At 38.3% G+C, this 15,410-nt stretch overlaps 1 protein-coding gene across 6 annotated transcripts in view; it reads left to right on the plus strand.

The window, feature by feature from the left end:
* The first annotated feature begins 10,698 nt into the window (after positions 1-10,698).
* The window catches only part of SETX (senataxin), a 63,770-nt gene continuing 59,058 nt past the window's right edge, over positions 10,699-15,410 (plus strand). For 3 of the 6 annotated variants that reach the window (XM_072429475.1, XM_072429479.1, XM_072429480.1), the window contains exons 1-3: positions 10,782-10,926; positions 11,805-12,015; positions 13,187-13,370. In XM_072429475.1, coding sequence (XP_072285576.1) covers positions 13,191-13,370 — 180 coding nt within the window. In that variant the 5' untranslated portion in view covers positions 10,782-10,926; positions 11,805-12,015; positions 13,187-13,190. The other 3 variants (XM_072429476.1, XM_072429478.1, XM_072429477.1) reach the window with 3 other exon arrangements.

The raw sequence follows: 15,410 nt of genomic DNA on the forward strand, positions 1-15,410 counted from the left end.
TTTTGGTAAATAGCAAGAGGTATCAAACACTGAAAGATCTGCATTTTTTCAGAGTAGGACACAAATTTTTCTGTAGCAAACTGGCTTTCTCGGCAAATTGCAAGAGGTATCAGACTGAAATATCTAGACTTTTTTAGAGATGAACATAAATTTTTCTGTAGCAAACTGGCTTTTTTGCTAAATAGAAAGAGGTATCACACTCTGAAATATCTGTATTTTTTTTAGGGATGGACAGAAATTGTGCTGTAGCAAACTGTCTTTTTCGGTAAATAGCAGGAGTTATCGGACTGAAATATCTGGATTATTTTTAAGAGTAGGATACACATTTTTCTGTAGAAAATTGGCTTTTTTTGGTAAATAGCAAGAGGTATCAGACTGAAACATCTGGATTGTTTTTAGAGAAGGACACAAATTTTTCTGTAGTAAACTGGCTTTCTTGGTAAATTGCAAGAGGTATCACACACTGAAATATCTGTATGTATTTTAGAGTAGGACATACATTTTTCTGTAGCAAACTGGATTTTTTTTGCTAAATAGCAAGTTGTATTACATTTAAATATTTGTATTTTCTTTAGAATAGGACAGACATTTTTCTGTAGCAAACTGTCTTTTTTGGTAAATAACAAGAGGTATCAGATTGAAATATCTGGATTTTTTTCAGGGTAGGACAGAATTTTTTCTGATTGAAATATCTGGATTTTTTTCAGGGTAGGACAGAATTTTTTCTGTAGCAAACAGGCTTTTTGGTAAATAGCAAGAGGTATCAAACACTGAAAGGTCTGTATTTTTTTATAATAGGACAGAAATTTTTCTGTAACAAACTGGCTTTTTGGTAATAACAAGAGGTATCAGACTGAAATGTCTGTGTATTTTTTTTAGAGTAGGACAGAAATTTTTCTGTAGGAGACTGGCATTTCTGGAATATAGCAAGAAGTATCACACTAAAATATCTGTATTTTTTTTAGAGTAGGACAGACATTTTTCTATAGTAAACTGGCTTTTTTGATAAATAGCAAGATGTATCACACTATAATATTTGTATTTTTTTCAGAGTAGGACAGAAATTTTTCTCTAGCAAATGGCCTTTTTGCTAAAAAGCAAGAGGTATCACACCCTGAAATATCTGTATTTTTTTTAGAGATGGACAGAAATTTTTCTGTAGCAAACTGGCTTTTTCGGTAAATAGCAGGAGGATTAAAACTGAAATATCTGGAATATTTTTAAGAGTAGGACAGAAATTTTTCTGTAGCAAACTGGGTTTTTTGCTAAACTGCAAAATGTATCACACCGAAATATCTGTATTTTTTTTAGAATAGGACAGAAATTTTTCTGTAGGAAACTGGCATTTCTGGAATATAGCAAGAAGTATCACGCTAAAATATCTGTATTTTTAGAGATGAACAGAAATTTTGCTGTAGCAAACTGGCTTTTTTGGTAAATAGCAGGAGGATTAAAGCTGAAATATCTGGATTATTTTTAAGAGTAGGACTCACATTTTTCTGTAGCACACTGGCTTTCTTGGTAAATTGCAAGACGTATCAGACTGAAATGTCGGAATTGTTTTAAGAGAAGGACACAAATTTTTCTGTAGCAAACTGGCTTTCTTGGTAAATTGCAAGAGGTATCAGACTGAGGATCAGACCCTGAAATATCTGTATTTTTTGTAGACATGCAAAGAAAGTTTTCTGTAGCAAACATTTTTTTTCGGTAAAAAGCAAGAGGTATCAGACTGAAATATCTGGATTTTTTTTAGAGTAGGACACAAATTATCCTTTAGCAAAATTGCTTTTTTGGTAAATTGCAAGAGTTATCAGACTGAAATATCTGGAATGTTTTTAGAGTAGGATAGAAATGTTTCTGTAGCAAACTGGCTTTTTTGCTAAATAGCAAGAGGTATCAAACACTGAAAGATCTGTATTTTTTTAGAGTAGGACAGAAATCTTTGTGTATTTTTTTTTTGCTAAATAGCAGGAGGTATCAGACTGAAATATCTGGATCTTTTTTTACAGTAGGACAGAATTTTTTCTGTAGGAAACTGGCTTTTTTTGGTACATAGCAAGAGGTATTACACTGAAATATCTGGATTTGTTTTAGAGTAGGACACAAGTTTTTCTGTAGCAAACTGGCTTTTTAGGAAAATAGCAAGAGGTATCAGTCTGAAATATCTGGATTATTTTTTGGAGTACGAGAGAAATTTTTTTGTAGCAAACTGGCTTTTTTGGTAAATAGTAAGAGGTATCAGACTGAAATTTTTGGATTTTTCTTCAGAGTAGGACAGAAATTTTTCTGTAGCAAACTGGCTTTTTGCTAAAAAGCAAGAGGTATCACACTCTGAAATATCTGTATTTTTTTTAGAGATGGACAGAAATTGTGCTGTAGCAAACTGGCTTTTTTTCATAATAGCAAGAGGTATCACACACTGAAATATCTGTATTTTCTAGAGTAGGACAGAAATTTTTCTGTAGCAAACTGGCTTTTTTTGCTAAATATGAAGAGGTATGACACACTGAAATATCTATATTTTTTTTAGAGATGGACAGAATTTTTTCTGAAGCAAACTACTTTTATGGTAAATAGCAAGAGGTATCAGACTGAAATATCTGAATCTTTTTTAAAGTAGGATAGAAATTTTTCTGTAGCAAACTGGCTTTTTTGGAAATTAGCAAGAGGTATCACACACTGAAAGATCACTATTTTTTTTAAAGTAGGACAGAAATTTTTTGTAGGGAACTGCCTTTTTTGGGTAATAGCAGAAGGTATCAGACTGAAATATCTAGAACCTTTTTTAAAGTAGGATAGAAATTTTCAGTAGCAAACTGGCTTATTTCGTTAAAAGCAAGAGGTAACACACACTGAAATATCTGTAGTTTTTTAGAATTGGACAGACATTTTTCTGTAGCAAAATGTCGTTTTTGGTAATTAGCAAGACGTATCAGACTGAAATATCTGGATTTCCTTTAGAGTAGGACAGAAGTTTTTCTTTAGCAAACTGGGTTTTTTGCTAAATAGCAAGAGGTATCACACTGACATCTCTGTATTTTTTTAGAGTAGGACAGAACATTTTCTGTAGCAAACTGGCTTTTTTGCTTAAGGGCAAGACGTATCACACACTGAAATATTTGGATTTTTTTTAGATTAGGACAGAAATTTTTCTGTAGTAAACTGGGTTTATTTGCTAAATAGCAAGAGGTATCACACACTGAAATATCTGTATTTTTTTTTAGCGTAGGACAGAAATTGTACTGTAGCAAACTGGCTTTCTTGGTAAATAGCAAAAGGTATCAGACTAAAATATTTGTATTTTTTTTTAGAATAGGACAGAAATTTTTCTGTAGCAAACTTTTTTGCTGAATAGCAAGAGGTATCACACTGAAATGTCTGTATTTGTTTTAGAGTTGGACAGAATTTTTTCTCAGGCAAACTAGCTTTTTTGCTAAATAGTAAGAGGTATCACACTGAAATATCTGTATTTTAGTTTTTGGGTAGTACAGAAATTTTTCTGTAGCAAACTAGGTTTTTTGCTAATTAGCAAGAGGTATCACACTGAAATATCCATAATTTTTTTAGAGCAGGGTAGAAATTTTCTGTAGTAAAGTGGCTTTTTTGCTAAATAGCAAGAGGCATCAAACTGAAATATCTTCATTTTTTAGAGTAGGACAAAAATTTTTAAGTGGCAAACTGACTTTTTGCTAAAAAGCAAGAGGTATCACACTGAAATATCTGTATTTTTTTTTTAGAGTAGGACAGAAATTTTTCTCCAGCAAACTGGCTTTTTTGGTAAATAGCAAGAGGTATCAGACTGATAAATCTGTATTTTGTGAGAGCAGGACACAAATGTTTCTTTAGCAAACTGGCTTCTTTGCTAAAAAGGAACAGGTAGCATAAAAACTGCAATATCTATATATACAGATATACAGAAGGCTCCTAACCTGTCCCTGTCACAATCCATGTCTCTCCCTGCTTCTATCCTTCACACAGAATACAAGATAGAGTGATTAACCCTTCCCTCCTTCCCTGTATATATGCTCAGATCTCTACTGATTGGGCTGCTGAGCTTTGCTGTGCATCCTGGGAGCAAATGATTTGCTCCCAGCCACGATTCTCACCGGAAATAGTGGACATTCCCGCCCTCTGCTTTTTCCCTGGTTCGTTCGTCGAGAATACGACCTCATGGCGAATCACAAGGCTGTTCTCGCTTAAATGTTCGGTAAGCGAGAAAGGCCTGATTCGCAGCGAGATCAAACTTACAAATATTGCGCGCTCATCCCTAGTCTTCACAGATAGTTGTCTCCTATAAAATCTATTATATGTGGCAATAGTTTGCAATCCTGCATTAAGAATTATTAAAAATTCCCAAAAAATCTTCAAATCAATTATAGTTACGCACCTTCCGCAGTTATAGTGTAAACACCAGCAGCACACTTTTTTTGTAATAAATCATGGTTCTCTATGTACACAACTGGAATTATTTACTGTTTTTTTCTGGTACAAAAGGGTTTGATTGAAATGGTATAAAAAAAAAAAAAAATACAAAAAACTGAAAAGGTAAGTTTGATCAAACAGCAACAATGAGTTAAAAAAGCAAAATAAACAAATTGTAGGGGTTCATAATGATCCTTTATCAAAAAAGAAAATGTAAGTCACTACTGAGAGAAGAACAAGAGATAAAACAAACACATGGTTTGAAACAAGGCTTAAAACTTTAAAGGCTTAACAAAACTTTAAAGGCTTAAGTGACACTACATAAAACTTGCAAATGTAGAAAAAAAAGGGTGTGAAAAGGAGACGAGGGAGAAACAAGGGAAAAAAAAAAGAGGAAGAGAATGCCCTCCATCCAATTTGGATCTGTGTCATATCCTCAAAGAGAAAGAAGAGATAAGGTCCTATGAGATGGTATATATTATGTCAGCCATGGTTGCCAAAAAGCCAAGAACTTATTATGGGTGTATGTAATCTGCTTTTAAAAAATCAAAGAGGGGGTTTTCCAAGTATGAGGTATGGTCTGTTTGGTAGCCTTAAATTTTGCAATATAAGAAATGCTGACAGTCTGTCGACATTTAGTAGAGGTAAGTGTAATAGAGTGTGTCGTGGGTCCCTAGGAAAACCCACACCCAAAACAGAATTAATACTATAATATATTTTAATCCATAGTCTAGAAAATTTTGGGCAGGACCACCATACATGCCGAGGAGGAGATGTGTGTTGGGGAAAGTACCATACCATAAAGACCTTGTAGGAATTTTCAAGTGCAAGTATGTTTTTAGAACATTTAGGAATAGCCTGTCATATGTTCAAACGATCATCCTCCATTAAAGTTATGAAGAGTTCTTTCTCCAAGTACATATAGAAAATTGATTGGACGCATGCCCACAGTATCGGACCGCTGATGATGGGCAATGATATATACCATCAATTCAGGCCAAAAGTTTCAAATAGTGCCAAAACAATGAGTTGAAAGCTTTGGTAATATCCAAGGAAAGAAGCTGTTATGTCACGAATATAATTTGTGACAGTTTATGCAAATATTATTGGGTTGAATTTGAAGTGAACAAAGAGAGATAACACAAAGACTTGGAAGATTATACTATTTAATAATAAAGACAGATAGATAAAACAATGCAGTAACAAAGAGTTAGATATAACAAAAATACTTGCGGAAGTGAGTTGCATTCATCCAAGAAGTCTTCCAAATTAATGGCTTGGCAGATGATCAAAAAACATGTTGCATCCAGTTAATTCTGGTCAAGACTAGTTAATTAGGTAACTTCCCAGGACAATGGCCAGTGTTTGACCAGTACTGACCAATGATCATCCTTTAACCAGCATTTTACCTTATAAGGATACCAGTTTAAGGATATGCTGCATTCCTTTAGGATGACCTCATATATGGTATTTATATACCAGTATATACTGGTAAAGCATTATTGTTGGTGAGACATAACTGATATTAAATAAATTGTGCTAACCCAACACTCCACTTCCTGGCTCACCAACATCATAATGAAAAACCAACAGTACGCAAAGGCAGAACTTCCACTGTTGAAGCAGTACACTTAGTTAATAAACAGAAAAAAAAACAACACATTAATAATTAGCATAACAATTACTATATACCATAAAACATGTAATATAACTTCATGCCTGATAGAATACGGAAGTCCATTTTATACAAACTCATAGTTTTTCTCCCACAACGGACCCCCAAAAATGTCTATCTTGTCCTGTAACTGAGTTCACTTTTTCACAATAAAACTAATTCAGAAAATACTTTGTTGTCCCTGACCTGAACATGTGAAGGAATGGTGTACTACCCCCCACCACCCACTGATTTAACAAAAATGAGGCTTGTGACACAACCCAAACCCAATCTTTCTATGTATTTGTGGGGGTCAGCTCTTTTTTTGTTTGAGCAGGCCATTATACCTTTCATTACGTCCAGATGAACTTGCAGCATCTTCGATCCTCATGTCTACTCTGCATGTATTTCAGCATATCAACTAAACCCTCCCTCACAATATGATAAAACATTGTCTCTGTGGAGGGTTGAAAAGCAGTAGTAGTCCAAATTTGTCCATAGCTCAACCATCAGTGTATCACACAATTATTTATTCATCAGCTGTCAAATGCTCCCAATCCGAGCCTTTTGGCAAAGTTTCCCATCAATCATAATCACAGGTGCTTCCAGTTCAACAGGTGCAGTCACCAGTTCTGCTAACTTTTGATTCAAAATGGTTGATTCCTGAGCAGAAATACCACCACTTTAACTTAACTTTGTCCATATTACCACTGGTTGTTGTTTGGTACTTCATTTAAAGCTGTAATAATCATCTAAAGCATCTAATAATCCAATTGTGGCATGTTGTCTTCCATCCCAGGTAAACACAAATTGATCCTGAGACTCTCCATCAATGGTCTTTGGAAAGAAAACCCTTGATAAATCAAGTACCATATGCCACTCCCCCGCTGTCTGAGCAACAATCTCTACAAGTGTCACCATATCCAAATCAGCAGCAGCCAACAGATGGACAAAACAGGAGCAATAAAAGGACTGACTGACGGTCTGAATGCCCCTGCTTCCAACAGGCCCTGGAGAGTCTCCGTAATTTTATTATGTACCCCAGTATTGTTTCAAATAAACTGGGTGCTTCAGGGGTAGAATGTTCACTGATGTCCATTTAGCATGACCCCTCACAATGGGTTTGACTGCAAACACAGAGAAAAAACAGACTGAAGTGCCAAACACATACATCCCTGTCATTGTATGGATAGTCTGGTTCTGTAAGATATCCATTTCTGTTGTGTTGTTTGGCAATCAGATGCAAAAACGTTGGCATTAAAGACAGGACCATTGCCTATTTGTAGTCTGCAGTGAACCTTAGAAGCCCATGAATTCTGTCTTCCAAACCTTCAACTGTCACCCATGTAGTGTCTGTCTCCAAACTTCAGATTCTGATCAGTGGAGCAGGGGATTTATCTTTTAGTCAATGATATAGACTGTGGAACCCCCCATCCTTTTTATCTCTTGGAGGGTGTATATGTTGTAACAATCATATAAAGCTGTTTGTGCCTCCCCATATGGGTTCTTTTCTGGGGAGGTGTAGGTGTAGGAGGGTTTATTTTTCTACATTACTAGACAACACCTTCCTGAGTCTAGCTGGCTGTAACTTCCCTCTATCCTTCAGTTGTTTCCAGCGCTTGAACAGATCAGTAGTAGGAATCCCATCAATGTCTGCTTTGGGAACACCACTGTTAAGCAGATCAAGAAACAACTGTTTTCTTGTCATTTTAAACCTCTTTATGAAATCTCCCTTTTCTGTTTTCTGTATTGGTCTTTGCTTATGTCCTGTTCATTTTTCAATCTCCTCTAACTGACCCATTAATGTAGCTACTTCATGCACATTCCCTTGCCTTCCATCCAAAGCACTTAATACTGTGAATAATGCAGGGCGTAAATGTTGTGGCGCTGTCTTAAGGATTTTTTGTCTCATTAAAGGTGTAAATCAGGACATGTCTGGCCCCACCCAGGTGGTGGATACCCCATAACGTCCATCTATAGGAAGGGGATCCCTAACCAATCCTGGTTACCATAAACTTTTTGTTGCATCCAACAAATACCACACTCAGCAATATCCAAGAGGCATAGGTTTAAATTTGTCTTAACTGAGAAGGATTCTTTTACGCTCTGTGAGGTGCTTCCTAAAGAGCTCCATGACAGTTTCCAATTCCGCTTCCAATTTGGGCTGTTGTTGATGTTGGCAATTGTGCTGTGAAGTTTGGCGAATAAGTACTCCTCTCGTTTTTTTTAATTCTATTATCTGCTATGATTCAGCCCAGTATTACAAATTTTTGACATTATAGGCCATTTTTTTTAGAAATACAGTTCAGCTTTACCTAGGTTCTCTCTTGATGAATGCTCTCAGACAGGTTTGTAAATGAGGGTAAATGATTGACATTTTTTTCTTCTACATAATTCCATGGTATCTTTACATCAGGAACTAGGATTATAACCTGTACACAGCAGGACATTTGTATGTTCTACTGCTGTCCCTGAACCACCAGCCAAAAGCGATTTCTGCTACAGCACATTGTCAGCACTAAGTATCTTACTAAGCAACCATTTCTATTGAGATTGCAGATCACTAAAAAAAAACAATACTTTATTTACATTGTGTTGCTCTTCATCTCCTAAGATTTTACCTTCGTGCTCATCCGTTTTCTTTCCACAGCTCTCCTCTTTGGTTACTATTAAAGTTGATAATGTCTCTCTCATTACTAAGCATTGAGGTTTGAAAGCAAAATCAGATCTGTAAACAGAATAAACAGAAAATAATCTTGTTTAACTTATGAATGCATCAGCTAAAGGTCAGTGTCAAATCTTTTATGTGACTGGTGCTCCATAACTGGATCCAGGTGCCACACTGAGAAGCTTTCCTGCTAGATTCTGTTCCGGAGGAGCCTCTAAATGTTGGATTTACTCCTTTGTTCCCCCTTATATAGACAATTACAGTGAGGGAAAGAAGTATTAGATCCCCTGCTGATTTTGTACATTTGCCCTCTGACAAAGAGATGACCAGTCTATAATTGTACTGGTAGGTTTATTGTAGATGTTAGAGACAGAATAACAAAAGAACCCTCAAAAACCCAGTGATCAAAAGTCAGAGCTTGATGTGCATTGTAATGAGTGAAATAAGTATTTGATCCCCCCATCAACCAGTCTGGAGACTGGCTAGGCCACTCCAGGACCTTCATGTGCTTCTTCTTGAGCCACTCCTTTGTAGGTGAAGGTGCGGTGAAGGCGTCCTGTCCCCTTAGCAGACAAACAACCCCAAAGCATAATGTGTCCACCTCCAAGTTTGTGCGAATGGTCTCCTTGGGGGTCATAGGCAGTATTCCCCCTCCTCCAAGCAGGGTGAGTTGAGTTAATGCCAAGGAGCCCAATTTTGGTCTCATATGACCACAATACTTTTACCCAGTTCTTTTTTGGATCATTCAGATGTTTATGGCAAACTGCAGACAGGCCTTTACATGTGCTGTCTTGAGCAGGGGGACCTTGCAGGCTCTGGAAGATTTCAGGCCTTCACGGCGCAGTGTATTACCAATAGTTTTCTTGGTGACTATGGTCCCAGCTGCCCTGAGATCATTGACAAGTTCCCCCCTTGTAGCTCTGGGCTGCTTCGTCACCGTTCTCATGATTATTGCAACTCCACGAGAGGAGTTCTTGCAAGGAGCCCCGGACCGAGGGAGATTGACAGGTATTATGTGTTTCATCCTTTTGCAAATTATCGCGCCAACTGTTGTCACCTTCTCACCAAGCTGCTTGATGATAGTCTTGTAGCCCAGTCCAGCCTTGTGTAGTTCTACAATCCTGAAATCTTGCTGGTTGATAGGGGATCAAATACTTATTTCACTCATTACAATTCACATCAAGCTCTGACTTTTGAGCACTGGGATTTTGAGGGTTCTTTTGTTGTTATTCTGTCTGGATCAAATACTTCTTTCCATCACTGTAAATTATATAAAAAAAAAATCACACACACACACAATAGTGATTTTAGCAACATTGATTTTGGTGCAGATCAAAAGTTTTAGGTAATTAGATTACATGATCATCCAGTGGCATAGCTTGGGGAAATTAAGTTAATGTTCACAATATCCCTCTGCTGTACTGCTCTTATCAGATTACGTGGGCCAGGTAATCTGATAATAGGATCAATAGTCACTAATGCACTCCCAATGGGCCACTTACAATATTTCAAATTTTGACCTAAAAGCCAAATACATTGTAAAGCACACTCCAGCACCTCCAAATCCAGCCCCAGGTGCTGTCTTGCACCCCCACATTACACCCCATAAACGCTTCTGCCCCCTTCGCAATACCACTACAGATTTCACATCAATAAACTCTCCTACACCATGCCCCTTCCCCCATCACAACTCTTTGTGCCCCCAGATCCCACTCCCCACGTTCTCTACTGCCCCCCACCCCTATGCATTCTCCTGCATCTCCAAATCTCTACTTCTAATTGCTCTCCTTCACCCCCACATGACACTGTCCGGTGCTGTCCTGTACCCTCATATTGCGTCCCTCCCCTCTGTATAGGTTGGAGAAAAATCCATCGCAGCATGCCGAAACACGCAACCATAGACAGTAAACATTGCCAGACTTCTCTGTACGTTTTACGTCACTTCGTAAGCTCCGGCCCTTGTAAAATCACTGCCCCTTCCGCAAGCACTTTCCTTAAACAGCTCTGTTCCAATGTCTACCGTGAGTGTTTTTTTGCGTTCGTAGTTGTCGTAGTGAAGTCTTGGCGGGAATGGGGTGTGTATGATGCTGGCGGTTTAGGCAGACTGTCTATATTTACCAGAGAGACGGGATAAGGTCTAAGTGGAACGTTGCGAGATTGGAGCTCTGCAGCTTCTGTGCAGGTAACGTTGCAAACGTGTATCCCACACCGAGCAGTCACTTGTAGTTCCTGAGCCTGCACCATTGTAAGATATAGAATACCGAATCTATACCCATCCCTTGGCTGATGTTTCAAATTTTTTAAAACGCCTCCGGAAGTTGTCACTGGTGATCAGTCATTCCAATATCTGGATTTTAATTGTAGCTCTCTTTATTTGTTTGTTTTTACATTTCGAGAAATCCCAATATGACGACGCATGGCTGAGCCTTGGATTCCTCAAAAGGAGCAGCATTTCTTGGGATATGTGTCACGCAATGCTGTACTCCTCACCGGACAGATTATTCCTCTTTTTCCCACTTATGGGTCCTCTCCTACAAGCAGAGTCTCTGTATGCTTTGCTAGCCACCTGCTAGACCGCCACCCCCAGCAGCGAAAGTAACTAATGATCATCAAATAATGTTTTTTTTATAGGATTGTAAAATAAAGCACGACTGCATCTTGTGTGATATTTTGACGAAACCAGATTTTATTAAATTTTTAGTATTTTAATACTGTTTAAATACTGTATTGGTTCACCATTGTATGAAAAACAGATGCACGCCTTATTTCCTAATAGATATTGGGTTTAGATAAATTGGTGAAAATGATTACAATACTGATTGTTAATAGAATATGTAATTGATACATGGCACATTGGTACACTTATAGTCGATTTAAAATGACTGCAATTACCATCATAATGTGCTCTATTTAAACAGCGAATCTGACATTCTCTCAAACCTTTCTTGGTGGAAAGCTTCCAGGTAATTGAATTCCCACCAGGGAATGTTTGGGGTATTGTCAGATTTCCTGATTTAAGAATTTCTGCAGTGGCTTCATCACAGTGATTATTTTCTGCAGCCCCTTGGACAAGAACTTTACATTCCGCAAGTAAACAGACGCGCGGCGTAGACGTCACTTCCTGGGGAGAGACCTCTTGGTGTCTGGACACTGACGGGCTGAGCGGGGTAATTACAGCGCCTGCCCAGGGATTAAAAAGTGGCCTACAGGCATTGTGAGGCAATCTATGTTGGAAGACGGCTGACCCAGGAGGAAGCTGGGTGTCACTGAGGTAAGAATGGCTGCATGCTGTGGGGAGGAGCGTACATGTGGAGCTGGGAAAAGCCATTAATTAGTTCTGAGTGACTCGGGAATGGCTGTGCTGCAGGTCCAGCATTAGGGGGACAATGTGGAGACAACAAAACTTTTGATAAACCTGCTCTATGTGACTGACTATTCTATTGGTTTGTCTAGCTTGCTGCATTTGAAATGCACCTGTAATCAGATAGCTGTCACAATATAGCAAAGGATTATAATGATAGCCTATCAATCAACCAGAATTTGCAGAAGAGGATAGGAATGGCAGATTCTAGATTTGTTTTAAAATGTACCTGTTGTGAGGTATACATATAGTGCCAGCTATGCATAAGGGTGCTGACTTGGGATAGATGGCAGCTGCTTGCTAGCAAAGTCCATATTTTGTGGTTCAATATTTCCCTACAGCACATATCGGTGTGTGCCTACTGTTGGTTTATAAAATGACCCTTTCAAGGTTTGGTAGCTTTTTCCCTATAGGTCACCTGTAAAAGGAGTGCAAATTTACTTAATTTTTGGTTATCTGTGGATTAGGAGTTTTTTTTGTTCCTCTGCTGTTTCCAATATTTTACTTTCCTGAGCTTGTTCCCCTGCTGGGGAGAGATAGGTTAGAAGAGAAGGGTGCAGGAATCCAAAATCATGGAACAGTATTGAGGGAAAAAGGTGATGGTGGATTTGAATTGGAAAGAAGGCATTAGAAATTAGTAATGTGCCTTTTTTTGATTGTGTACGCTTACATTATTTGTCGTATTGTTTACTGCTAATGTTATTTATGTTACTAAACTTCTGCTTGTTCTTGTCTTATTTAAAAAAATATAAATACAATTTAAAAATAAAGAAATGAGTAATGGGCAGAATAGAAGAGAAGGATGGACTTGGGATGCGAGAATAGGGTGCAAAGGTACTAGTAAGTATCTGTAACCCTAGAGCAGTTTGTGAAAAGATGCAGCATGACATGATGGTATTGGAGTGCCGTGTTTTTCCCAGCCCCCTTTAACCAGATGCACCCCCCAGCAACTTTCAGTTACTGGAAGGTTGGGTCACAATACAGGGGCCGCCACCTAGAGCTTCAGATCTGAGAAGAACAATGGCACAGAAAAAAGTAAAAAGTTTTGTCAGAAGTTTTAACTGTTCCTTTTTTTTCACAGAAGGATGAGCACATGTCGCTGGTGTACGCCTGGAGGTTCTAATGTGATAGAATTGCTAAAGAGCTATGCAGCCAACCAATTATCAAATGATGATATTAATGGTGCAAATGATGACCTGTCCTACTGTATGGAGTGTGTGGTGGAATACCACAAAGCCAGAGATAAGGTTCCACAGATTCACAAGGTAGTGATCGATCTGAAAAAGAAAACATATTTGGGTCCTGTTAGAAACTACAAAGAGCCTTTAACAGGCAAATGATGGATCATAGTGATTCAAAAAAAATCTAGTGATAAAATTGTGGGAAATAGGCATGATGGCCAATGGAATAGAATTTGAATAGAGTGGGGGACTTGGGAGGTATGATGACAACATATGTAAAAAAAAAAAAAATCAGGTATTCTGAAGTAGAAGATGGGAGAGAGAGAAAACCTACATGAGATCAATATTAATTAAGAAGGTTTGAAGAGAAGGCAGCATGAATCCATAATTGTGGAACAGGATTGAAAAGAAGGCACTGTAAAATGATAGTGGATTAGAGACATTAGAAATTAGTAATGGGAGGAATGGAATTTGAATATTGGTGACTAGAGTAAGTATTGGGGAGTGGGATCAGCTTGGGATCATAGAATGGGATGTAAATGGACTAGTAAGTATCAGTGTGCATGAGAAGGTTTGTGAAAACATGCAGCATGGATTGGTGGTAATGGAGTCAGAGATTACATGAACTAACAAATTTTGGAAAAAAAATAATAGTGCTCCTGATAGGACGACCAGATGATTTGAGAGTGAGGGTAGTGACATAGAATAGGATGAGAGTGGTGGCCATAAAGATCATTGACAATATGAGTGGAGTCAGCAGGGATTAAATTTGGTAGAAAGGATGGGATAGGAGGCGGCATGATAGGTAACTGCATAATAGGGCAGAGGCAGTGGAGCTTGGCTTAAGCAGAACAGGATTGGAGATTGGTGATAGCAGAATTGGATGTAAGGGAAGTAGTGGATAATGGTCAGGATTGCATAATTTTGAGGGAGAAAAGGCAGAAAAAATTGGTTACACTGGAGCAGATTTGTAGTGAAGGAATACCAGATATTAAAGAGTGATATGTCAGGTGATCAGTAAGTTAGCAGGGGTATTGTGCGAAAATTGATGATGGTACGGTGAGATATTGCACAGGATAATAGAAATTGTATATAAATGTATGGGGTTTGAGGTAAGGCAGTAAGAATCTGTTACAGTGGACCAGAATTAGAAAGGAGTCAGCAGGTATCATCAATAGCAAGAGAGAATAGAAGAAAAGGCAATGGGACTCTGACTGTACATTAGGATGGGAGAAAAGGTATCTGGGAACAGTAATGGCAGAGCATGGATGGGAGAAGTGGCAGTGATGTCAGAATTTCTTTGATGAGAAGGGAGCTGGGATCACTGACTGGAAAGGATGGGAGAGGGGGCGGGGCAGCCAGAGATCAATGACAGCAGAACAAGAACGGAAAGAAGGTAGTGTGGTCAATGACCACAAAACTAGATGGCAGCAGTGATCTATTGATGATAGGACAGGATAAGGGATGAGACAGTGTGGTTCAGTGATGAATATTGAAGCACAGTATGGGAGAGGCGGCATTGGGGATTGTTGACATAAGAAAGGAAAGAATGCAGAAGGAGTCAGAAGTATTGGGATGGGAGGTATCAGGGATCGGTGACAAGAGACCAGTGATGGCGAGGTTGGAATTGGTGACAATGTAAAGATGTGTACCAGTATGAGGGAATGGCAAAGATCAGTAACTGTAGAGTGAGCAATATTTGAACTTTTGCTCTAAGCTAGGACAATTTGTGATAACAATAGTAACAAATGCGGGCCGGTGGGGAAAATAGGAGTAGCCTTTCAAGGCTGTGGTTTGCCAACCCTTAATGCTAGATACAAAAAATAAACACAAGGAAAAAGAAGGGTTTTTTAAAGGCAGGCAATATCAATGTATGTATAATTGTTCATAATACATAATGTGTACAGCATAGACTGTCTTTCAGTCCTGTGAACATTAGTTATACACCAAGTAAGTATTTAGGCAAAAGAGGCACTAGACAATGTCAACTATTAAACACACTGCAAAATGGTGGACATATTTGTTGCATACGTGTCAGCCGTGATCCGGATGCGTTTAGCCTGTGTGTGTGTGTGTGTGCGGTAAATAGATTATGATGGTAAGTATGTTCCACACTGGAGGTTG

Source organism: Pyxicephalus adspersus, chromosome Z (assembly GCF_032062135.1).
Source record: "Pyxicephalus adspersus chromosome Z, UCB_Pads_2.0, whole genome shotgun sequence".
NCBI classification, from domain to species: Eukaryota; Metazoa; Chordata; class Amphibia; order Anura; family Pyxicephalidae; genus Pyxicephalus; species Pyxicephalus adspersus.